We start from the raw sequence: 27,233 nt of genomic DNA on the forward strand, positions 1-27,233 counted from the left end.
GAACAAGTTGTATGAATATCAAGAGCTCAGATGGAAACCCAGTTCTAAGCAAAGAAGGGAAAGCAGAAAGGTGGAAAGAGTATATAGAGAGTATATACAAGGGCGATGTACTTGAGGACAATATTATGGAAATGGAAGAGGAGGTAGATGAAGATGAAATGGGAGATACGATACTGCGTGAAGAGTTTGACAGAGCACTGAAAGACCTGAGTAGAAACAAGGCCCCGGAAGTAGGCAACATTCCATTAGAAATACTGACAGCCTTTGGAGAGCCAGTCCTGACAAAACTCTACTATCTGGTCAGCAAGATGTATGAGACAGACGAAATACCCTCAGACTTCAAGAAGAATATAATAATTCCAATCCCAAAGAAATCAGGTGTTGACAGATGTGAAAATTACCGAACTATCAGTTTAATAAGTCACAGCTGCAAAATACTAACGCGAATTCTTTACAGATGAATGGAAAAACTGGTAGAAACCGACCTCGGGGAAGATCAGTTTGGATTCCGTAGAAATGTTAGAACACGTGAGGCAATACTGACCTTACGACTTATCTTAGAAGAAAGATTAAGAAAAGGCAAACCTACGTTTCTAGCATTTGTAGACTTAGAGAAAGCTTTTGACAATGTTGACTGGAATACTCTCTTTCAAATTCTAAAGGTGGCAGGAGTAAGATACAGGGAGCGAAAGGCTATTTACAATTTGTACAGAAACCAGATGGCAGTTATAAGAGTCGAGGGGCACGAAAGGGAAGCAGTGGTTGGAAAGGGAATGGGGCAGGGTTGTGGCCTATCCTCGATGTTATTCAATCTGTATACTGAGCAAGCAGTAAAGGAAACAAAAGAAAAATTCGGAGTAGGTATTAAAATCCACGTAGAAGAAATAAATACTTTGAGGTTCGCCGATGACGTCGTAATTCTGTCAGAGACAGCTAAGGACTTGGAAGAGCAGTTGAACGGAATGGACAGTGTCTCGAAAGGAGGATATAAGATGAACATCCACAAAAGGATAATGGAAACGAGGATAATGGAATGTAGTCGAATTAAGTCGGGTGATGCTGAGGGAATTAGATTAGGAAATGAGACACTTAAAGTAGTAAAGGAGTTTTGCTATTTGGGGAGCAAAATAACTGATGATGGTCGAAGTAGAAAAGATATAAAATGTAGACTGGCAATGGCAAGGAAAGCGTTTCTGAAGAAGAGAAATTTGTTAACATCGAGCATAGATTTAAGTGTCAGGAAGTCGTTTCTGAAAGTATTTGTATGGAGTGTAGCCCTGTATGAAAGTGAAACATGGACGATAAATAGTTTAGACAAGAAGAGAATAGAAGCTTTGGAAATGTGGTGTTACAGAAGAATGCTGAAGATTAGATGGGTAGATCGCATAACTAATGAGGAGGTATTGAATAGAATTGGGGAGAAGAGGAGTTTGTGGCACAACTTGACTAAAAGAAGGGACCGGTTGGTAGGACATGTTCTGAGGCTTCAAGGGATCACAAATTTAACATTGGAGGGCAGAGTGAATGGTAAAAATCGTAGAGGGAGACCAAGAGATGAATACACTAAGCAGATTCAGAAGGATGTAGGTTGCAGTAAGTAACCTGCACAGGATTGGGTAGCATGGAGAGCTGCATCAAACCAGTCTCAGGACTGAATACCACAACAACAACAACATGTATATATGCCGTTTCTGAGTACCAGCAAATTGAGAATCAGTAGAAAACCCGTTGATAACTGTGTGATTCGTTCCAATAAAATAATGAGAAACATTATATTCGTGGCAAAAGAATTATTGTAACTTGTGTATTATGGAGTAGGCTATTTGAAGGCAGCGACACACTGATGATCCACCCAAAACGTATTGTTCTTGGTACAATTTATTATAATTAAATTTCAATTAATAATATATCTACGATTAAGGTTTTCAGCAAGGGGTAACATAATATGACAGATGTCCGTAGTGTGCAGTTCGTATAGCGTAATGAGTAGCGTTGTTGTCCTCTGTTGAGATGTTGGTTAGTGCGGTGGTTCGCATCTTGACACTTCCAGACTTTTTTCCTAACATTCGCGTTTTTATTATGTTCTGATACTTTATTATTAGTTTCATATAAATATATACTATAATATTTTATGTTATGTAAATATAAGTTCCCTTTTTTGTGACGGGTGACTTTGTTTGATTGGTTTAATCTACAGGACAGCCTGCGCTACCTGTATGAAGATGTTTTGCTCCCTTTTCTTTTACGCTTCGTAATTCACATGCTGCAAAGATTCTGATACTGGGTAGGAACAGTGATCAAGTAAGACTGACCTGGGGTTTTACTAAAATGTTGGAATGATGATATAGTGTTTATCTTATGCGGAGAAGTATTCCAAATTTGTAACGCATTGTTTGTAATGGAACTTTTATAAGCCTGTGTCCTTATTGATTGGTACTTTCCTTTTCGTGGACGAAATGTGCATTTTAATAGAGCTAGCGTGGAAATTTGAGTAAACAGTGTGATTTACGAACTAGAAACATCTCTCAACTGCCGCTGGAGTGCGTTGCGATCGCGTATACCACGTTGGGGCCCACGTACCGTATGCACAAGTCGCATCGTTCCTGAGCGTTCAGCAGCACGTTAACTTGGCACACTCGACGTTAACGTTCGACAGCACGGTCCGTGTGCCGACGGCTTTAAGGGGCCGAATATTTAGTTGTCTTCTGTCTACAATGCTTTCTCCTGTTATTTCACGAACCTTCTCGTGTATGTCGCTCTACAGCTACTACGCCGCGGCTCTGTGGAGGATTTGATGTTAATGGCACAACTCGCCTGAACCACACCACAGGCTTCTACCGATGTGGTGCCAAAGGCAACCGACATTCTATGTAGTATACTCCCCTTCCCTCCCCCCACTGCCTCACAATGTTTCTATTGGGCAGTAGACACAGGCGGTGCACCCATGCTTCAAAGAGAGCTGTCTGATACGATCGTAGCGTCCTCAAACGTAGTCTGTATTATATATTGTTTAGCTTTGCAAGTTCGTGCATTAGTTTGGTCATTTTGACAATTGTCACTTTGGTGTGTACTTTGCAAGTAACTCGTTCTTGTATTCACACCGAGCGACGTGGCACATTGGACTGGCATTCGGCAGGGCGATGGTTGAAACCCGCGTCCGGCCATCCCGATTTAGGTTTTCCGTGATTTCTCTAAATCGCTCCAGGTGAATGCCAGGATGGTTCCTTTAAAAGGACACGGCCGATTTCGTTCCCCATCCTTGACACATTCCGAGACTGTGCTCCTTCCCTAATGACCTCGATGTCGACGGGACGTTAAATCCAGCCTTTCTCTCTTCTTTCCCACGTATCCCTAAATATCGGGTTAGTTGTTGCCTCATGCCGGACAGTAGCAGCCCAGACATGTCCGTTATGTCTGGGAGACCTGTGATGCACAGGACCAGGTAGTGCAACTAACCGGATTGTAAGAGACAGACACCACCTGAGAATATGATGCTGTGCGCAGTGACTTTCGTATTTAGCTGTATTTAAATTTTTATTTTCCTTTAGATTTTTTTATCTCGATCATGAAAAATTGCATATGTCTTACATTAAGTTGTATATACGAGATCTGTTCAAGTTTCGGAACATTCGTAATTTCGCGCCAGTGGTGTATTGGAGCGAAATACGGTTGGCATCCCTGTACACGTCTGTGTTCAATGTGTTGTGGACCGGCAAGACAGCCAATCCACTATGACAGGAAGCCGAAAGGCACGCGTTTAAGCTCACGCAGGCTGGCGTGAGGTCTGGAACAGGTCAAGTAATTGAGACTAGCAAATAAAGTACGTAGCTGCTGGAATACTTAACTTTAATCCATAATTGGTGAACATCGCTCTTGACGATACATGTTTTACAGCATCAATGGTAACTGGTAATGGCGCCTTGCTAGGTCGTAGCAAATGACGTAGCTGAAGGCTATGCTAACTATCGTCTCGGCAAATGAGAGCGTAATTTGTCTCTCTAGACCTGCCGTGTGGCGGCGCTCGGTCTGCAATCACTGATAGTGGCGACACGCGGGTCCGACGTATACTAACGGACCGCGGCCGATTTAAAGGCTACCACCTAGCAAGTGTGGTGTCTGGCGGTGACACCACACAATGTGTAACTGCTGGAAGATTCGTTGTTGCAAGTCTGTTAGTTATTGCTCAGTGCTGTATTTAGTAGAACGTTGTGTCGCACAGTTTGCGAATTTAGAGATGACAGAGTTAAAGGATCAAAGCGTCTGTATTAAATTTTAGGTCAGGCTCAAGAAAACCTTTACAGAGACACGCCAAATGATGCAAGATGCCTACGGTGATGAGTGCTTAAGCGGTACTTGGTGTTACCAATGGTTCACATGGTTTAAAAATGGCAGGACGCAAGTTAATTAGGACCCTCATCCAGGAGTCCCTTCGACGTCTACCGACGACGCTCACGTCAGCAACGTCAACGAAACTGTGCGTCGCAATCGAAGACTGACTGTCCGAGAGATTGCAGAAGAATGTAACATTTAAGCTGGATCAGTATCTTGGAATGCATCGTGTTGCTTCCAAGTTCGTCCCACGGTTCATGAGTCAAGACCTCGCAATCTGCCAAGAGCTTTTGGATAGCACAAATGAGAGAGAGATGTTATGATTTTGAGACCAAGGTTCAGCCTTCGCGATCGGTCACTAAAGCTTCTGCAAGAGTAAAAAAATCTCGTTAGGTCGGGTCAAACGTCAAGGCCGTCCTCATAGTTTTCTTTGACTTTGTAGGATTAGTCATCATGAAATCGTGCTATAGGGGCAAGCTGTTAATCTACGGTACTATCTGGATGTGTTGCGACGCCTGTGAAAAAATGTGAGGAGGAAACAGCTTGAAATGTGGCGAGACAATTCACGGCTCTCGCATCACGATAGCGCACCCGATCATTCATTGCCGCTGGTGCGTGACTATTCCACAAAGAAAGAAATCACTGTGCTGCCTCATCCTCCGTACTCTTCACACCTGGCCCCTGGCGACTTTTTTTATTTCAAAAGTTGAAAACCCGTTTGAATGGAGGAAGAGTTACGATAGACGAAATAAAACAAAGTTCGCAGACAGCGCTTCGCGCCATCCTGCACGAGGCGTACTACGGCTGCCTCTGGAAGAGAAAACAGTGTTGGGGGCGGTGTATCAATTATGGAGGAGAGTATTTCGAAGGAGGCCAAGCGCAGTAAGTGAATGGTAAGCGTAGAAAAATTTTGTGGACAAAGTGCCGGAATGTTCTGAACCGACCTCGTATGAGTATAACTCATACCACGTTTACATCAAATCTAAGATGTATTATTGCATTTCAGCGATATGCTATTTTACAGATGATAGTAAAACAGATAGATGCGAAGAGGAACGGAGACAGGGAGGATCAAAGTTAAGAAAGAAAAGAAACAGTATAGTTACTACCGGTTAGGGCTCGGATCAGCACCAGCATCCTCATCTGTAATGTAGAAGACATTTATTTGCCACTCTGCTACTGTACTATTGCCATTGCAACACCGGAGAATTTCTATTTCATAACTCTATACTTACTGATTCTGTCAATATTCGAGGTGTTAGAAACCCAATGTGGGGTGCTCATTTTCTTGAATCTGGAAATGCTTCTGGAGTGTTGTCGCATTTTTGGTAAATAAGTAGAATATAGCCCAAGTCACATCAGTGCTTGCTTCCTCGGTGGGTGACAGGGTTGATACTCTTGAACATTCCTTCATTTTATGGAAGAACTGGTTGGTTCTCCTACCTGTTTCTACTCTGTCCTAGACTGCCATTCTCCACTGAAGCACGATTTTACCTTCTGGCCTTTTCCCTCTCATATTCATTCTTTTGGGGCATTTCTATTAGTGCTAGACCTAGTGCTCGTAAGCCTGGTGTCACTAAGGCTGTCACAGTCCGTACGGTCCTACACGTGCCTTAGACGCACAGGAGTACACTTTCCTGTGCTCACAGGAAATTCTCTGCACTTTCTTCACTTGATCCATACACTCGCTCCATGACCTACAATTTACGAGGCATGGTCAATAAGTAATGCAACACTTCTTTTTCTCGGCCTATTTCGATTGCAAAAATGCGAAATTTCTCGTGGAACATCGTGGAATATTCTTGCTTCAGCCCCTACAGTTTCATGTTCCCGTAGGCGGTCTTTAAAATAGCGCCTGTAACGGAGGTGCGTTCCAAGCAGACAGCTGTCGTCGAGTGTCCTTTGGAGGAAAACCAGAGCACCGTAGACAATATGTGCACGCAAAATATCTACGGAGAGCTAGGAGTGAACAAAAGCACGGTGAGTTGTTGGCCGAGGCGTCTGTCATCATCGTAACAAGGCCGCGCAAACCTGTCAGGTCGGCCGGCCCCAGACACTGTGACTCCTGCCATGTTGGGACCTGCAAACACTCTCATTCGAGATGATCCACGTCTCATAACCAGACACCTCGCTGCACGTGTGGACACCGCGGAAAGCGGCACGTGGATCATGAGGAGGCTGTTGGTACAGAAAGACGTTGGCTCCGACGTCGACCAGTGGAGTGGTACCTTTCTGGACCCAACACATACTCACACTCGATGAGCTACAATATACAAGGGATAGGTAAAATAATGTGAACACCTGTACACACCGGGCACTTGAAGAGCAATGTCGTCTTTAACAGGGTGCAACATATCTCGCATCGTGGGGGCAGGCCAGAACATTGGTCTTAGCCCATGTTTCTGTAGCAGACGTCCTAAGTCACTGCTAGCTGCTCCACAGTATGGCAGGAATACAGTCCGTTTGGCCTCTTCTACTGATTCACCCGGTGTCTTTCGTCGGCGACCCTTAAAAGCGTTTGCGATGTCTCTTTTGCTGTATCCATTTTCCCCGAAGTTTTAAGTTCTGCAATTCAGACTGTGGGTGGTCGTCGTCAGAGATAAACTTGGCTCTATGAATCAACGTGTTCAGGACAGCTTCCTTGTGTACAGGGTGGTGGAAACTATTGGCGTTCAAGTACCGATCAGTGTGTGTTGGTTTCCGGTACACTGAATGACCAAGCTGGCATCCTGCCTTCCGCTCAACCAAAACATGCTAGAATGGTAGCTTGCCGTGCTTTTCCATCTCCACAGTAAATTTAATGTTCGGATGGACACCATCCATATGATCGACGAACTGCTGTAGTGTATCTTCACCATCAGGCCATATCAGGAACGTGTCATCAACGTATCGTAGAAAGCAAGATGGCCGTAATGTCGCAGTTTGCAGAGTCTGCTCCTCAAAGTGCTCCATGAAAAAATTTGCGACTGCTGGAGACAGTGGTCATCCCATGGCTGTGCCGTCAGTCATTTCATAATATTCATCGCAGTACAAAAAGCACGTTGTCGTTAGGCCGTGACGGAACAACTTAATGATTCCAGATGGAAAATGTTGGGCCAAAAGATCCAGCGTATCTTGTATTGGCATCCTCGTGGAAAATGGATACAGCGAAAGAGACATCGCAAACGCTTTTAAGGGTCGCCGACGAAAGACACCTGGCGAATCAGTAGAAGAGGTCAAACGTACTGTATTCCTGCAACACTGCGGAGCAACTAGCAGTAAGTTAGGACGTCTGCTGCAGAAACATGGGCTAAGACCAGTATTCCGTCCCGCCCCCAAGATACGAGATATGTTGCGCCCTGTTGAAGACGACATTGCTCTTCGAGTGTCCGGTGTGTATGGTGTACCCTGTGAATGTGGCAGCATGTACATTGGACAGACAATTCGCAAGGTTACGGAGCGTTGTACTGAGCACAAGCGCCATATAAAACAAAGGGAGCTTGACAAGTCGGCCATAGAGGAGCATTGCCTTGAAAACAGGTCGAAAATACAAAAGTGTTGGTTCATGCGTCTACATATTGGGACTCCGTTATAAAGAAAGCGGCTGAGATTCGCTTAAACAATTTCAACAGAGACCAGGGATACACACTCAGCAGGGCATGGGGCGCCTGCCTCTGGCGCCATCTGACGTCACCAGTGCTGCCACGGGCAACAGCTCCGCTAGCTGCCCGGATCGACTTACGCGCGCGCCACATTTGATCGATCTGATTGGCTGCTGATGATGTCATCATGCCTATACAAGGGAGAAACCGTAACAGCCCCGGCAGTCAGTGAACTCCTGACGACGATGGCGGAGATGGCCATCAGAAGCTTGAGGATTTTATTCGAATTGACGCGGCTGGAAAACCGAGAACGTTTTATGCCGTCTGAGTACACAGCTACGATTCTTCTTGGAATACTGCCATATAAATCATTGTATAGTCTCCAGTGGAATGTTAAGCCACTCTTCGATCAGAACCTCTTTTAACTCCTGTAGTGTCGAGGGAGGCACAAATCTGCTCCGGAGTCTGCATTCCAATACCGGCCACAAGGGTCCAGTAATATTCAAGTGCTCGTCAGATAAGACGCTGCAGTTCAGTTGCATGCTCCTCATAACACGACTATATTGTCGTGGCTGTGTGAATGGGTCTATTATCGTTCTGGCATCATTAATGGGGAACAACATTTGAATCATGGCGCGCACTTGATCACCTAAATTGTTCACATGTTCGTTGGTTGTAACACGGCCTTTGAGAGCAATGATGGGACCAGTATGGTTGCCCACGCCATCACACTTCCACCTCCATGCTTAACCGTTGTAATGAAGCAATGAGGACTGTAGGCTTCTTTTGACGTTCTCCAGGCATAAATCCGGCACGATACTGGAAATAACGAAAACGTTGACTCTTCGGACCATGTCGCGTGTTTCCACTGATCAGCCGTCCAGGAGTTATGCTCCTGACACCACGTTTTACGCTTCTTTACATCTACATCTACATTTATACTCCGCAAGCCACCCAACGGTGTGTGGCGGAGGGCACTTTACGTGCCACTGTCATTACCTCCCTTTCCTGTTCCAGTCGCGTATGGTTCGCGGGAAGAACGACTGTCTGAAGGCCTCTGTGCGCGCTCTAATCTCTCTAATTTTACATTCGTGATCTCCTCGGGAGGTATAAGTAGGGGGAAGCAATATATTCGATACCTCATCCAGAAACGCACCCTCTCGAAACCTGGCGAGCAAGCTACACGGCGATGCAGAGCGCCTCTCTTGCAGAGTCTGCCACTTGAGTTTGTTAAACATCTCCGTAACGCTATCACGGTTACCAAATAACCCTGTGACGAAACGCGCCGCTCTTCTTTGAATCTTCTCTATCTCCTCCGTCAACCCGATCTGGTACGGATCCCACACTGATGAGCAATACTCAAGTATAGGTCGAACGAGGGTTTTGTAAGCCACCTCCTTTGTTGATGGACTACATTTTCTAAGGACTCTCCCAATGAATCTCAACCTGGTACCCGCCTTACCAACAATTAATTTTATATGATCATTCCACTTCAAATCGTTCCGCACGCATACTCCCAGATATTTTACAGAAGTAACTGCTACCAGTGTTTGTTCCGCTATCATATAATCATACAATAAAGGATCCTTCTTTCTATGTATTCGCAATACATTACATTTGTCTATGTTAAGGGTCAGTTGCCACTCCCTGCACCAAGTGCCTATCCGCTGCAGATCTTCCTGCATTTCGCTACAATTTTCTAATGCTGCAACTTCTCTGTATACTACAGCATCATCCGCGAAAAGCCGCATGGAACTTCCGACACTATCTACTAGGTCATTTATATATATTGTGAAAAGCAATGGTCCCATAACACTCCCCTGTGGCACACCAGAGGTTACTTTAACGTCTGTAGACGTCTCTCCGTTCTTTGCGTCGGTTTTCTTCACTAATGATTTCGCCATGACAGCTCGTCCATGAATATTCGCTTTATTGAGTTCCCGGCGGACAGTGTCGATACTTACGGGGTATCGAAGATGACTATTGCTATCTTGTGCTCTTCAATCACTTGAGCCGCCGTAAGTTTGTGTTGTTTTGACGCAATTCGTGTTAGCGTACGACGAACTCTGTCATTTAGTTTTGACTTGCGCCCACTATTAAGTTTACACGATGATGTGTTTCCCTGTTTTGTGTAGGCTGCCATGAGTGTTGAAACAGGTTGCTCGTGAAACGTTCAATAAGTTGACTGTCTTGCTTACTGATGCTCCAGCTAATCGGGCCCCCACAATCTGTCCTCTTTGGAAGTTTATCAAGTGTTTCATTGCACATCGACCTCGGCCTCTGAATGCAAATACGAAGTGTGCACTATTCATAAACAACCTTCACCGATGCCTAGTCCGTACTGATCACGCACAGTCCAGCGCGACATGTGCCTTGCCTGCGTTGTTGGCCGTCAAAACACAACCATCCCATTTCTGCCACTGTTCACATTATTTAGCCTATCCCCTGTAGATTGGGATTGCGATAATTCTTACTGCACTTGTAGGCCACCGAAAGCTACTTTTCCCAATTTTTGCTGTTAAGCTGAGGATTTTTAATATTTCTCTCTCAAATTATTTGCATATTTGCAGGTTATTTTTGCTTCTCATCGATGTTTATTCATTTATTCTGCTTGATCATTTATTTTGATTGTGGAGCTCCACCTAAGTGACAAAGTTTTTTAGTAGCATACAAGTTTTTTTGTTTTCTAGTAGTCTGCAGCTCGTGGTCGTGCGGTAGCGTTCTCGCTTCCCGCGGCTGGGTTCCCGGGTTCGATTTCCGGCGGGGTCAGGGATTTTCTCTTCCTCGTGATGACTGGGTGTTGTGTGATGTCCTTAGGTTAGTTAGGTTTAAGTAGTTCTAAGTTCTAGGGGACTGATGACCATAGCTGTTAAGTGCCATAGTGCTCAGAGCCAATTTTGTTTTCTAGTATCGCTAATTTATTTTCTGCACTCCAGTCTTTCGGGATTTCTTACAGTTTTTTTGTAATTTTCTCCTACTGTTGGCAATTGCGTAGGTGGTGTATCATTTGCTGTACGTGACATCGTAAACACTGATTCACTAGTGGCTCCGTACAAACATTCCAAAATTCTGGACTACAAAAAAGCTGTGCTGGTCGCATTTGCTGATGTTTTTGACTATTTTCTTCCTGTGATATTTTACTTCGCCGCGCGGGATTAGCCGAGCGGTGTAAGGTGCTACACTCATGGACTGTGCGGCTGGTCCCGGCGGAGGTCCGAGTCCTCCCTCGGGCATGGGTGTGTGTGTTTGTCCTTAGGATAATTTAGGTTAAGTAGTGTGTAAGCGTAGGGACTGATGACCTTAGCAGTTAAGTCCCATAAGATTTCACACACATTTGGACACATTCTACTCTTAATCTTCTGTCTGTGCAATAAACGTGGAGATTAACACAGAATTACTTCGGACGGGCCATCTACTTTTGTGTCCGCCCGCTTATCTGACTGGTTAGCACGTCTGACTGCAATGCAGTAGGCCCGGGTTCGACTCCACCCCAGTTTGGAGATTTTCTCCACCCAGCGACTGGGAATTGTGTTTTCATAATCGTCATTTCTTAGCCCAATGTGGTGTGAATTTAAAAGGCTTTGCAACTCGGCGGCCGAACTTCCCCAAGTATGGTCTCCCAGCCATTGATGGCGAACCATCATTTCATTTCACCTACTTCTATGTTCTGAACAAGGCAGGTCACCATAAATTAATGAATGCCGAAGCTATATCGAACATTATGCCTATGACGTACTTCCATGTGAGGTGCTGGCGTTGTGCAGTGATACATTGCATCCCTGGTGAATTTCCTCTTTCTGAAACAACGCTCAAGGGACATGTGCCAGCTAGCGCTCTCTGATTCCTTCTGCACTGGAGCATTTCCTGTATTTTGGGTAGGTGTTGGCAAACAAATCGACCTGTAAGATTAGAGCTGCGTCTTAGCCCTTTCTTTGTATAATGATATCAGAGATCTTTCAAATTCCAGGCACCTGTCCCTCGAGAAGATATCGTTTAAAACATAGATATGGAACAATTAGGTCTATTGTCTAATACAGTACTGCCACAACTTCATGCAGCCCAGTTGCTTTCTTCTTCTTTATAATCAGTACTGCCAGTCTGAGCTACTTCTGGGCATCTGCAGGACTGATTCGGGAACATTTTTCCAAACAAGTGACTTACCAATTGCCGCCCGCCCCCTCCTCCCTCTTCCCTCGTACACTTTCACACGTGGCAGTTTCGCTACTAACTGTGATACACAGACCTTGCTCTGGGGCCCTCGCAGCGTGGCCCCCCAAGCGACGGTAGGTGCGGCCTCGGCCTTATTACTGCCCTCGGGCAATAGTCACAATTATTCGCAAGTTGGCCTCGCATATCAGAGCTAAGACGTTATTATTGTGTGTTCCACCGTTGTAGTAGTTATGGCTGTACTGTCCTCAGTCTTTCGCCAACTGCCATCAGGTTTTTTCAAGGTGGGTGATAGAAATTGATTCTTTCGACTACCATCAAAACGTCATGGAGAAATATTTACTCGCGAACAAATGATTTTGGACATCAGCACTTCCAGTTCGGCTATGTGCATGATGTTCTGCACCATGAAGGTCTCAGAGGATCAAACAGGCAAAAATACACTCCTGGAAATTGAAATAAGAACACCGTGAATTCATTGTCCCAGGAAGGGGAAACTTTATTGACACATTCCTGGGGTCAGATACATCACATGATCACAATGACAGACCCACAGGCACATAGACACAGGCAACAGAGCATGCACAATGTCGGCACTAGTACAGTGTATATCCACCTTTCGCACCAATGCAGGCTGCTATTCTCCCATGGAGACGATCGTAGAGATGCTGGATGTAGTCCTGTGGAACGGCTTGCCATGCCATTTCCACCTGGCGCCTCAGTTGGACCAGCGTTCGTGCTGGACGTGCAGACCGCGTGAGACGACGCTTCATCCAGTCCCAAACATGCTCAATGGGGGACAGATCCGGAGATCTTGTTGGCCAGGGTAGTTGACTTACACCTTCTAGAGCACGTTGGGTGGCACGGGATACATGCGGACGTGCACTGTCCTGTTGGAACAGCAAGTTCCCTTGCCGGTCTAGGAATGGTAGAACGATGGGTTCGATGACGGTTTGGATGTACCGTGCACTATTCAGTGTCCCCTCGACGATCACCAGTGGTGTACGGCCAGTGTAGGAGATCGCTCCCCACACCATGATGCCGGGTGTTGGCCCTGTGTGCCTCGGTCGTATGCAGTCCTGATTGTGGCGCTCACCTGCACGGCGCCAAACACGCATGCGACCATCATTGGCACCAAGGCAGAAGCGACTCTCATCGCTGAAGACGACACGTCTCCATTCGTCCCTCCACTCACGCCTGTCGCGACACCACTGGAGGCGGGCTGCACGATGTTGGGGCGTGAGCGGAAGACGGCCTAACGGTGTGCGGGACCGTAGCCCAGCTTCATGGAGACGGTTGCGAATGGTCCTCGCCGATACCCCAGGAGCAACAGTGTCCCTAATTTGCTGGGAAGTGGCGGTGCGGTCCCCTACGGCACTGCGTAGGATCCTACGGTCTTGGCGTGCATCCGTGCGTCGCTGCGGTCCGGTCCCAGGTCGACGGGCACGTCCACCTTCCGCCGACCACTGGCGACAACATCGATGTACTGTGGAGACCTCACGCCCCACGTGTTGAGCAATTCGGCGGTACGTCCACCCGGCCTCCCGCATGCCCACTATACGCCCTCGCTCAAAGTCCGTCAACTGCACATACGGTTCACGTCCACGCTGTCGCGGCATGCTACCAGTGTTAAAGACTGCGATGGAGCTCCGTATGCCACGGCAAACTGGCTGACACTGACGGTGGCGGTGCACAAATGCTGCGCAGCTAGCGCCATTCGACGGCCAACACCGCGGTTCCTGGTGTGTCCGCTGTGCCGTGCGTGTGATCATTGCTTCTACAGCCCTCTCGCAGTGTCCGGAGCAAGTATGGTGGGTCTGACACACCGGTGTCAATGTGTTCTTTTTTCCATTTCCAGTAGTGTACAAGGCCTAGTAGAAATCGTTGGGTAAGAAACACGGTATTGAATTCAACTGATAAAAGGAGAAAATATAAAAATGCCGTAAATGAAGCAGGCGAAAGGAACAGAAATATCTAAAAACGATTCCAGAATGAGATTTTCACTCTGCAGCGGAGTGTGCGCTGATATGAAATTTCTTGGCAGATTAAAACTGTGTGCCGGACCGAGACTCGAACTCGGGACCTTTGCCTTTGGCGGGCAAGTGCTCTACCAACTGAGCTACCCAAGAAAAGGTCCCGAGCTCGAGTCTCGGTCCGGCACACAGTTTTAACCTGCCAGGAAGTTTCATATCAGCGCACACTCCGCTGCAGAGTGAAAATCTCATTCTAGAAACATCCCCCAGGCTGTGGCTAAGCCATGTCTCCGCAATATCCTTTCTTTCAGGAGGGCTAGTCCTGCATGGTTCTCAGGAGAGCTTCTGTAAAGTTCGGAAGGTAGGAGACGAGGTACTGGTGGAAGTAAAGCTGGACGGGGCGTGAGTCGTGCTTGGGTAGCTCAGTTGGTAGAGCACTTGCCCGCGGAAGACAAAGGTCCTGAGTTCGAGTCTCGGTCCGGCACACAGTTTTAATCTGCCAGGAAGCTTCATCTAAAAATGAGATTGACAGGAAGTGGAAAATGGCCAACTAGGACTGGCTAGAGGACAAATCTAAGACAAACAATCCTGCTGGAAGAACATCTCCAACTGACCATTATACCAGTGGTTGAAAATACCGTTTCAGTTGTAAATTTCTTTTATTGTCACACGACCGGTTTCGGGCTGTTATAAACCCATATTCAGGTGTCGTACTGGAAATAGCAAGAGGCGTGAGATAATTTTCACATGCCGCAACACACATTCAAAAGAAAAAAAATTTCTAAAAAAATTTTAAAAACGTTTCGAAACCGCCGGTAGGGCTAGGTGCTGTGGAACCTACGTCAATGCGAAAGTGACGCCAGACAGCACTCCAGACGACTGCCTGGGTAGGGAAATATACAAATAATATCAGGACACTTACACTTGGTTCTGTGACCCCCGAGCGCCGCGGTGGACGTGTACTGGGCGCGGTGTGCTGCCCGTGAGCCGAGAACAGGGAGCAGCGGATGCGAACGAGGAAGCAAACTGGTAAACCAGAGTGACAAAAGTGCTGCCATCTATTGACGGAGAGAAGAACGCGAGACCACCAGCCCGGCCGTTCAGAATTTGAATTAGTAGTTTACATTTAAAATAAAGAAAAAAAATACACAAGAAATACACGAAATAAGTAAAAAGAGCATTATGCGTAATAAAGGAGTGTATTGAACAGGTTGGTATAGAACTGTGGTAAAAACTAAGTGGAAGCTGCGATAGAAAATTATTATATAAACCGTAAAGCGCAATGAAACTTTTCTTTTACATGAGTGGCAAACAAGTTTTAAAATTAGTGGGGATATATAACTGGTAACGCGGAACAACGCGCCACAGTCATCATTTCAAAGAACATGCATATGTGCCACTCCTATTTACAAGCTCTCGTTACTGATCAACAGGAAAAGTAGCGAAACCTTACTGTCTATACTGTCAGAAAATAATATGCCAGTTAATAGCTAGTGGCAATAACATGAAAATGACACATTAAAAGTGGGATCAATTTCAAACCTGCTAACCAACAGTCGACAACTAATCGAGGCTTTCATGAGATAAGACATGAGACACATTTTACGTTATGAAAGAAGGTAAATTTTTTAATTAGTGAGGGCACAGATAATGCCACAGTACTATAATGCGCCATATACGATAAAATGAAAAACATGCAAACTTTTATTACGAGATGACAATTTTACAGCTACGTAAAATGAACTCGGTGGATCTTGCGGACCTCACTATAGAAAACAGGCATATTCCCTACATTCGTGAAGCCTATTGAAGGCTACAAAAATAATGGTAAAAAAACATTGATCCAATTAAGAAGTATATATATATGTAATCAGGGACCGGAAAGAGAAGCAAAAGAGGCTCGACGGTGCTTCAGAAAAGAAAAGTTATTCAGTAGGATTGCGTGCTTAAGCGCAGTTTGCTCGTTCAAAGTTCGAGACGGATCACGGCAAATGCTGCGTATGATTTCTATTTCCTGTAAAATGTTTAAAACCTGGCCCTTACGTTGAATATGTAGAATGCTGCAATTTGTGTTTATGTTTGAAATGGAATGGTTATGATCCTTCAAGTGATTAGTGAGAGCGGATTTGGAATTGCTATGATCCTGATGCCCTCTGAACCGTATGTTAAAAGAGCGGCCAGTTTGATCTATGTATGCGGAAGGACACTCACTACGGTGGATGCGATAGACGCCCGATTGCGCGTAGCGATTGTCTTCTCTGGTTTCGTGGCGCTTCAATAGGCGTCCGACTTTATGCAGGGAGTAGAAGGCGGTTATAACCCCCCCCCCCTTTCCTAAGCAATTTGCCAATCCTGTAAAATGTAACATCTACATATGGGATCCTGCAAAAGAGTATATAGAGAGTCTGTACGAAGGAGATGTACTTGAGGGCAACATTATAGAAGTTGAAGAGGACGTAGATCAAGATGAATGTGAGAGGTATGATACTGCGAGAAGAATTTGACAGAGCACTGAAAGATCTAAGTCGAAAAAGGGGCCCTGGAGTAGACGAAATTCCGTCAGACCTGCTGACAGTCTTGGAAGAGCCAGCAATGACAAAACTCTTCCATCTGGTGCGCAACATACATGAAATAGGCGAAATGCCGTCAGATTTCAAGAAAAATGTAGGATGGATTCCGGAGAATTGTGAACACATGCGAGGCTATACTGACCCCACAACTTACCTGAAGGTAGGCTAAGCAAAGGCAAACGTACGTTTATAGCAGGAAGACTTGAGCCGTGCATGGCCCTTGTTCATCCCATTAATTGTCTGTCATTTTCTATTACGGTAGTGCCATCCCGTTTCATTATTCCATTTCCTGGCGTCACTAACATCCTACCTAATTTGCCCGTGAGTGGCAGCAGCAGCGCATATCGATAAGCGCACTGTCGTACCATCTCTGGAGCGACCGATAGTATTTCCGGGTGGTAGTGTGATGTGTAGTTAGTGGCACACGCACGCACGCACGCACACAGAGCTGTTCGAGATGTCGTTGCGAGGGGAGTGTTTTCATGCGAAGGGTGTGGCGGTTCGCCGTCCGGCGGGGCCAGCTCAGGCGACTGTTGATCCCGTCGGCGGCCCCATCCGGCCCCCCACTTATGACGAACCAGCTTCCGACCACTGACTACGACCAGGTTTACTCTCCCACTGACTCGCGCTCTTGTGACCGAGCGTTCATTATTATGAACAAGCTCACTCACGGGGGCTCTTGCCCCGGTCGAGACGACGACGAGGCGGCCATACTGACCTTCTGCAAAATCCGGAAGGCTGCTGCACTAGCGAGGTCGGGGCAGCAAGAGTCGGGTGTGCCACCGGGAGCCTCGGCGGTCGCACTGCAAGGTTTTGCGGTCCCGGCGACGGCGGCCTCGAAGGGAGGCTCGACCACCCAAGAGGTCGATGTTCCCCCGGTTGCCCCATTGGCCCTGATGACACGTGAAGAACCCGTTGCTTCGCTACTTGACGCGCCGTCCTGCGCTGGGGGCATCCCTGCGGTCTGGACGGGCGCAACGACAGCTCAAAAGGCCACCGCGATGGAGGCCATTGACCTCCCGGACGCAAACCTTGCCGAGGCCGAGCGCCCAGACAGCGCCGGGCTACGACTGACGACGATTCGGACACTCACTCCTCGACCTCCAACTCCGCGCGGCCGAGGAAGAAGGCACCCGCGCTGCCGCCGCAGCGGCTGATAGTACTGTGGCGGGCTCTTCCCAGAGTGCCACCAAGGCGCGACCTTCGAAGAGGCCGCAGCGGCCCACTGCGTCGAATGCTGTCTACCGGTAGCCTGATGATGACGGTTTTGTTGCCCCACCTCGGCGGCACACCGCCAGGGCTGCCGTACTGCAGCCACCGCAGCCGCTGCCGACAACTAACACGTTTGCAGGGGCAAATGTCGACGAGATGGAGGACGGCGAGGCGCCTCTGGTGCCGCCCCAGAAGAAACCGCCCCCTCCTCCGCCTATCGTCGTCCAATGGGACGACGTGTATAAGGATCTACAACAGAAGCTCGACAGGGTGGCCGCGTCCACTACTATCAAGAATGCCGGTCGTGACCTCTACAAGGTCACGGTCGCGACACACAAGGAGTACCGGGCGGTGATGGACGCCATCTGCAAGGACGGCCTCCACTGCTACACCCACCCCTCCGAGCCGCTCAAACTTCTGAAGGTGGTATTCCGCCACGTTCCCCTCAAGTTTGGCGCGGACTACCTCCGTGGGTAACTGGAGGATACGGGCTTCGGCGTCAGGCCCACGGGCTTGAAGTCTCCCCGTACCCACCGCGACATGCCGCTGCACCAGGTTGTCCTCGTAGACAACCTGGAAAATCGGAAGATTTTCCAGTCCGATTTTCCAGGTGCAGCGGGTCGGCCACGTCAAGGTTGACGTTGAACCACTCCGGGCCAAAGGCAAAATGGCTCAGTGTTTCTGCTGCCAGCGGCTGGGCCACGTCTCCAGATACTGCTACATGCCTCCCCGCTGCGTCAAGTGCGCGGGGCAGCACGAGACCAAATCTTGCGGCCCTGCCCCCGAGTACAAGCCCACTTGCTGCAACTGCGGCGGGCCGCATGTTGCCTGTTACAGAGGCTGTTCGGCTTTCAGGAGGGGCCGGAACCAGCAGCGAGGCAAGGATGCTCCTTCTCGTAAGGTGCCCTCTTCCACCAGCTTCGCTGCCGCCACCGAGAGCGGGTTACCTGCACCGTCCCAGCGCTATGAGGAACCCGTTGGAGAGAGACAGCAGCCGATGCGCCGTCCACGGCTTCGCCTGAGAGGGCGGCAACCCCGCGGCCGCGGCCGCGCCTGGCACGCGGGTTGCCCGCCCGCGCAGGCGTCGCCGGCGCGCAGGCCGTGCCACCCCCGCCGCTGCGTAACAGACTGCCACCGACTCTCCGCCGCGGCAGCGGCAAGCTGCTCGCGCTGCGCCGCAGTCGCGGCCGGAAACTGTCTCTCCACGACAGTCGACACTTCCAGAGTGGCCCCAGCCAGCCGCCCCTGTGGCGGAGGCCGCCCCAGCGAGCCCCGCCGCCTCCACTGCATCAGAAGCAGCTGAGCTCCGATCACTTCTGCGGTCGTTGAGCCAGCTGCTCGAGCAACTCCCGGTGCTCGTTACCGCGGCTCTCCAGGTCGGCGTTGTTCCTCAACCCCGCCACGGATAATCACCATATCCATGGCCTCACCGTCTGCGTTTTTGACGCAAATAGCTTGTTTCCACAGCAAGGGGAATTCGGCGAATTCTTGCGCGATGAGGCAATCGATATTTTTGCCTCGTATGCGAGACCTTCCTGAAGCCTGGGATACTTGTCGAGGTGGCCAACTATCGGTGCTACCGCACCGACAGGTTGAGCCGTGGCGGAGGGACAGCCGTTTACATCAAGGCGTCCCTGAAACACCACGAAGTGCAGCTTCCGCCCCTCGCCGCTGTGGAAGCCACTGGTGTGACTGTTACCACTAGGCAGCGGTCATCACCTTTGTTGCGGCCTACAGGCCGCCGAGGGGACTGCTCCAGGAGGCTGACTCCACTGGCGCTGCGCGGGAAGACTTTCATTGCGGGCGACCTTAACGCCAAACACACGCAATGGAACTCCCGCCTCCTTCGCGCCACGCAACGGCACGGCGCGATCGTGTTGGGGCCCTACGACCACACTGTCTATCCCCACCGAGTCCAGCCCGACGTGCTCGACACCGCTGTATTGAAAGGTGTCGGGCACTCCACGTCTGCCACCGCCCCGATGTGCCCTATCGTCTGACCACCTACCAGTCGTCTTCGACACGGACGTCATCGGCGCGTCCTTGCCGGCTGCCCGCCGCAACTTCTGCGGCATCGATGAGGCCCACTTCCGGGTGGAGGTCATAGACCGCCTCGAGGGAGCGCCTGATCCGGACGTGGAAGGAGCCGACGGGGCGTTGGCCTTTTTCAAGCGCCACACACTCGCAGCCTCAGACGTGGCCACTCCCAGGCGGCCAGGACGGCCGCGAGAGATGTCGCGCCAACTCCCGCCCCATATCCTGGAGGCGATCACCCACAAGAATCGCCTCTTTCGGGAGTGGCAGCTCACGCGCTGCCGGACACGAAACGCCGCCTCAACGGGGCGCGGCGCGAGATTGGGGCCGCCGTCGACGAGCACAGAAACTGGGGGTGGGCGGGCCCCGGGCCTTGTGGCCACCCTCACGGCACGGACGGCAGCGCGTGGCGGACCGCCGAGCGCTTCCTTCGTAGACACCGGCGCGTTCCGCCTCTCCAAGTCGGTGCAAACGTCGCCTGCGAGCCCGATTCAAAGGCCAGCGTCCTCGCCGACACGTTTGCAGAGGGCGTGGTTGGTGTCGAACACGTCCGCCTAGTGGAGGACCGCCTGCCGGTTTTCCTCGCTGCGCGGGCCGACGACGACGAGATCGAAGAGATACGGGTGGAGGAAGTCGACTTGCAGCCCCGTCGCCTCGATCCCAAGAAGACGGGTGGCTCGGACGGAGATACGAACTGCCTGTTGAGGATACTGCCGCCGGAAGTACACCAGACTCTGGCGGACTTCTTCAATAGCATTCTCCGCTCTGGGACCTTCCCTTCCGCGTGGAAACACGCGAAAGTGGTTGCCATTCCTGAGCGGGAAGGACCTCCGCCACGCAGCGAATTGCCGGCCGATCAGCTTGCTCCCCACCCTATCAAAATTTTTTCAGAGGCTGTACGTGGGGCTGCTGCTACACCACGTCACGGACAATCAGCTCGTCCTCGAGGAGCAGTTCGGGTTCTGGAGCGGCCATTCGACCAGCCAGCAGGTGTTGTGCCTAGTGGAGCAGGCGATGCGAGTGCTGGAAACGCGGGAGTACCTAGGGGCGGTGCTTCTATACGTCTCCGAGGCCTTCGACTGCGTGTGGCATGACGGCCTCGTGTATAAACTTTTTGTACACGGGGTACCGACGTCACACGCGGTGCTGCTGCGCTCCTATCTCTCGGGATGAACATTACACATCCGAGCAGACGGAGGCATCTCCACCGTTCGGCAGATTCGCGCTGGAGTGCCGCAGGTGTCGGCCCGCTGCTGTACTCCCTCTACATAGCCGACTCTCCGCGGGTGGCACAGGTGGAGTTAGCACTTTATGCTGACGACATGGCGTTGTTCACCCGTAACATGAAGGCGGCCGAGATGCGCCGTCGCCTCCAGCTCGAGTGTGACGTCCTGGGTGCCTGGTCCACTAAATGGCGTTTAAAATTTAACGCTGCGAAGAGCCAGGCCATCGTCTTCAGCAAAAAGAGGCTGCCTCCGGACCTACAGCCGGTCACGATCATGGGAGGAGCCATGGTTGCGGACTGGCAAATACCTCGGGGTGACGCTCGATCGGCACCTGACATGGCTGCCTCACGTCCGTGACGTCAGGGGGCGAGCAGTAGGGCGCCTTCGAGCGTTGTGCCCACTGCTCAACCCTCCCTCCACACTCGCTCCACGGCCTCACTCTGTACCTGGCCCTGGTTCGGCCGATACTACAGTACGCTGCCGTGGTGTGGGGCAACGCCGCCGACACGCACATCGCGATGCTCCAGCGCGTCCAAAACACGGAGCTGCGCCTTGCCCTCCACAAGCCGCCTAGCTACCAAACGCGGCTGCTTCACGGGGAAGCAGGCGTCCCGCTACTGCGGGATCGCTTCCGGCAAATTCTACAACAACGTAGAACACTGCGACAGCAGTTTTTCGTGGGCTGGGCCGCCAGGTCGACCACAGGCCGACAACACGTTGGCCCGACCTACTGCGGGAGTAGCCAAACTCCAGCGGTGTCGACGACGCCACTTAGAGCGTCTCCACGGTCAGAGACGCTCCCTGAGGGTAGCTCAAACAGGTATGCCACTCAGTTCAACCCTGAGGTCCAAGCAGGAACAGCAGCTGCGCTGCTTACACTGCCCCCACACCTGGCAGGTGTTGCCTGTGTTTTCCAGCAGCAGCAGCAGCAGCAGTGTAGTCAGTGGGAGACGCTCCAGCAGTGCAGTCGCGACGGAGCAGCAGTCGCGGACGGACCAGCAGTCCAGTCGGTCGGTTGGCGTAGGGCAGCAAGCAGGCCCCTGGTGCGCGGAGTCGGGCTCGAGCCACTAGCGGCGTACACGCACGGTTGGAGTGTGAGGAGCTGCTTTCGTGTGCTACGAAGTTCGTCGCCCACCGACCTTGGACATGAAAGTTGAGTCCCAGCCGCGGTATGGTACATTTCATCACAGGACATGGCCCTTATCCCACGCACCTGTACCGCGTGAGTCTGCAGCAGACTAATAGATGCACATGCGGGGAAGAAGGTTCCCCTGAACATACTGTCTTCTTCTGCGGACAACGCACGAACATAAGACACACAGTACACATAAATCGCCTGAACACACAGAACGAACTACATGCCATAATACGCGACCCGGATAGGTGGACTGAACTCAACAAACTAACGGACGAAATCTCGAAGATCCAACAAATAGAATACTTGCGCAACAGACCCTACCGAAGGCAAGTCGGTCCAAACAGACGTCACGATGCCCAGGGGGACACAGATATGATTAGCACCACGAGTGATGAAGAAGAAACAGATACAGACCAGGGCACCAACATAGATATTGAAGCGTCCAGCGCGGATGATCCATAGTGTCAACCAAGTTAAATTCAAAGAACAGAGTGGAACAACCGACAAGAGGTGCACAAGTCACACACAATCCTAAAAACAGATTGCACCTTATATATAAACAGTTAACAGCATCACCATGTCCAATAAGAGCTTAAAGCTAGGTACCTCTTCAAGGGACCTACGCCTCCCGTTAAGAGGCAGCGCACAGTCTGTATGGAAGGATCTTAATTGTGGTCCCTCTCTTTTGAGCCCAACCCGACGGATACCTATGGTAGATCGGGGAAAACCACCGCTCAGGCTGTGTTGCTGGCGGGGCCGGAAGGTGCTAACTGCCACACCACGTATCATTGTAAGTCTCATTGGCTCAGTGTGAACTGTTTGTACAACTAACCTACACAGCCTATACCTCAACCTTCACTATACAAGAACTTCTCATCTGAAGCTTAAAGTTGGGCACCTCTTCAAGGGACCCACGCCCCCCTGGTAAGAGGCGGCGCACGTCCTGGATGGAAGGATCTTAATTGTGGTTCCTCTCTTTTGAGCCCAACCCGACGGATACCTATGGTAGATCGGGGGAAACCACCGTTCAGGTCGTGTTGTCGGCGGGGCCGGGAGGTGCTTGCGCCTGATGTACTCTACTAGGAGCCTTGTAGGCTCAACACAAACCGTTAGCGTCATTACCTTATTACTTTTACTACGAGTACCCTTTCATTAGCAACTTTGAGCCAAGCACAAAATCAGTTACCTCTCTATTGTATATCGTAAATAGTTTAGTAGGCTGGACATGGAGGTCTTAGTCTTAGTTTCTAGCTTTAACGTACCCTAATCTCTTCTAGTTAAGGTAGTTTTTAGGATGATAGATGTTAAAGGCATGGTGAGCAACGGCCAGCGTCTTGAGGTTCATTCCAAGACCCGGGCCGCCGCCCACAACCAGGTGACGGGCAATATTATACCTATAACTTCTCTATTCAGTTCTCTTCCTTCCTTCTTTCTAAATATTTAATTTCGTTTTGTTTATTAATATCTTACTTGATTTTGTATTAGTTATACGTTTTTCTAATGCTGTACAAAAAAAAGATATCAAATGGATCTAAACAGAGCCCGCCTCCACGTGGCGGGACACGGGCAACGGTGTGAGTGGGGACGGGAGCCGGTGTGGTGTTACTTTCAGTCACTGCGGACCCCGGACCCAGTCACAGCGGCTAAGTGGCAATATACGACCCACCATAAGAAATTAGACGGTGGGTCATAAAAAGTCCTCACTTAACTTACTAGCGATCCTCAACAGTTTACATTTCTTCATATAATGCCGGTTGTCGGCTTTGGGACATTCTCACGAGCAACAACGTGTGTGTATTTAAGTCGGCTAAGATTCCAACCGTCTTCCTGTGAAATTTAACTTAATTTATTCCCTGTTATTGAAGTTGACCAGCGGTATCTTCTGCCTTGTGGCCGTTGACGTTCCAGTTACCTGCCGTGGTCGTTGACGTAATTTTAGGCAGTGTATTTTCCTTGTCGTGTTCTTGCTGTCCAGCTGAGGTGTTTTTGGTCGTTGTGGGCGCCAACATTCTGTGTGTCGTGTATTGAAATCTTGTGGTCGTTTTGCTGGTTGCGTGGAGCGGAACTAATTTGGTTGAATGATCGGTCGGCTGTATGTCGGTTGGGCTGCCTCCAGATTAAGAAGTCGTTGGACAGGCTACCTGTCTCACCTAAACGGGCGTTAGTGTTACAATCCCAGGCCGACCCTTCGAAACTTCTGAGCACTGTTCATTATGTGTTCTGTAGTAATTTCCCTGTTTGGATTTTAGTTATTTAGTTGATGTGTGGCTTCCAGCCGAGTATCAATTTCTCTTAAATTAATGTTCTTATCTTGCCCGTAAGGCATGAGATTGTTATATTTTTATATGGGGCCTTCAGCCGAATTTTACTGGAGAGATTTTAAGACAAGGCCTTTTGCCTTTTCGATTGAAACTGTTTCTAGGCCTTAAGCCGTTAAATATATATTATTAATATGTGGCCTTCAGCCGAGTATCAATTTCTCTTAAATTAATGTCCTTGTCTTGCCCTTAAGGCATGAGATTGTTATTCTTTATTTTGTATGAAATGTTTTAAGATACGGCCTTCTACCCTTTAAAATTGAAACTCTTCTTCTAGGGCCTAAGACGTTAAATTATTTGTTGGTGAGTGGCCTTCAGCCGAGTTTTAATATCTCTTAAATTAATCCTCTTCTCTTGCTCTTAAGGTATAAGATTGTTATGCTTTTGAATGGGGCCTTGAGGCCAATTTGCATGAAATGTTTTAAGATAAGGCCTTCTGCCTTTTGATTGAAACTCCTCTTACTGCTTAATATGCGACCACCAGCCTAGTTCCATTAAAATTAAATTGCTAAGGCCTTCAGCCAATTAGATTGAACATTTAGAAAAATTCTTGGGTGAAACCCCCAGAAGAACCTTGTATTTCAATTTGCTTAAGCTTTGTGTTTTGGATTTTGAATGTGGCCTTCAGCCGATCTAAAGTTAATCAAAGGAGGTCGATTAAAGTTTTGAGTGTTTTGCATCCTTGTTGTAATATTGTGTGTTGATAAATAAAGTTTGTGTGTTGCGTGCAACTGACAGGAACTCATTTTGGCCCCTTTCCACAAACTAATCCGTTCTGTCCTGCTAGCCCAGGCATTTCAATACTCTCTTCGGCATTCTGAAGGTATCAGAGGTAAAATACAGGGAGCGAAAGGCTATTCGCAACTACAGAAAGGAAAGTGCAGTCATAAGAGTCGAGGGAAATGAAAGGGAAGCAGTGGTTGAGAATGGAGTGAGACATGGCTGTGGCCTATCCCTGATGTTATTCAATCTATTCACTGATGAAGCAGTAAGGGAGAGCAAAGAAAAGTCTGGAGTAGGAAATAAAGTTCAGGGCGAAGAAATAAAAACTTTGAGGTTTGCTGACAATATTGTAGGTCTGTCAGAGACAGAAAAGCACTTGTAAGTGTTGAAAAGAGGAGATAAGATGAAAATCAACAAAGCAAATCAAGGATACTGGCATGTAGACGAATTAAATAAGATGATGCTGAGGGACTTGAATTAGTTCAAAATGGTTCAAATGGCTCTGAGCACTATGGGACTTAACATCTGTGGTCATCAGTCCCCTAGAACTTAGAACTACTTAAACCTAACTAACCTAAGGACATCACACACATCCATGCCCGAGGCAGGATTCGAACCTGCGACCGTAGCGGTCGTGCGGTTCCAGACTGAAGCGCCTAGAACCGCACGGCCACACCGGCCGGCCTTGGATTAGTTGTGAGCAGCCTTTCGCTCCCTGTATTTTACCTGTGATACCTTCAGAATTCCGAAGAGAGTATTGAAATGCCTGGGCTAGCAGGAAAGAACCGATTACTTTGTGGAAAGGTGCCAAAATGAGTTCCTGTCAGTTGCACTCAACGTACAAAATTTATTTATCAACACACAATATTACAACAAGTAGTCTGAAAGTAATTGTATAGAGTGTAGGCGTGTTTGAAAGTGAAACATGGGCGATAAGCAGTTTGGACAAGAAGAGAATATAAACTGTCGGAACATGGTGTTACAGAAGAAAAATTCTGAAGATTAGATGTCTATAACTTGTAATTAATTAGGAGAAAGTGAATAGAATTGGGGAGAAAAGAAATTTGTGACACATCTGAACTGATAGGACACAAACTGAGAGATCAAGGGATCAAGAGCTTAATAGTGGAGGGAAGTGTGGGGGTAAAAATCGTAGAGGGAGACCAAGAGGTAAATACAGTAGGGAAATTCAGGAGGATGTAGGATGCAGTAGTTATTCGGAGATGAAGATGCTTGCAGAGAATAGAGTAGAATGGAGTCCTACTTCAAGCCAGTGTTCGGACTGAAGAAAACAACAACCACCACACCGTGAGTTGGGGACCTGAGGAATGGGGTAACAGATGCCTCACCTTTCTGTGCGACAGCATAGACCTACACCCAAATTGCATTCCAGCGTAAGTTACAGACGTAAGATGAGACGTAACTGATGCCTTACCTTGGCACACAGCAGTGGTTTCAGTTGGTCTACATGCGTGATGTTCTGCAGTCCTCCTTCAGGAGCTGAGATACGCCTCACCTTTCCGGACAGCAGCAGCTCCAGCTAGTCTACACGCACGCCTGGTAGGTCTTGTCCTAAGTGGTGCAGGCGACGGCTCACCTTTCCAGAGAGCAGCAGTCCCAGGCGGTCGGTCCGCGTGATGTTCTGCATGGCGTACGCCTCGCCGGCGTGCAGCGACATGATCTGGGCGAACTCGGCGCTCACCATCTTCTTGAACTGGAGTCGTGACACCTGCAACAGCGACCAGCCGAGCTACTCGGGCACGTGGCTCGAGTAACGAGCGCCTCGAGACAGTTTTACACTGGTCTTGTGGACTCGCATCAGGTCCTCATCCCCGCCTTTGTAGGCTATAACAGCAATTTATTCGTCCTCGCTTGCCGTGCATTTTTTGCACACTGCACTCGCAGCTGCAAGCAAAATTTACATGTGTACACTTCGAATCTGGTGCTGATACGGTGACCTCT

The 27,233-nt window shown here is 49.0% G+C and overlaps 1 protein-coding gene across 1 annotated transcript in view; it reads right to left on the reverse strand.

The window, feature by feature from the left end:
- The window catches only part of LOC126101499 (popeye domain-containing protein 3-like), a 244,083-nt gene that overhangs the window by 65,388 nt on the left and 151,462 nt on the right, over positions 1-27,233 (reverse strand). Inside the window, exon 4 of the mRNA XM_049912144.1 lies at positions 26,869-27,000. Within this exon, the coding sequence (XP_049768101.1) occupies positions 26,869-27,000 (132 nt within the window). The remainder of the gene's footprint in view (positions 1-26,868; positions 27,001-27,233) is intronic.

Source organism: Schistocerca cancellata, chromosome 9, assembly GCF_023864275.1.
Source record: "Schistocerca cancellata isolate TAMUIC-IGC-003103 chromosome 9, iqSchCanc2.1, whole genome shotgun sequence".
NCBI lineage: Eukaryota > Metazoa > Arthropoda > Insecta > Orthoptera > Acrididae > Schistocerca > Schistocerca cancellata.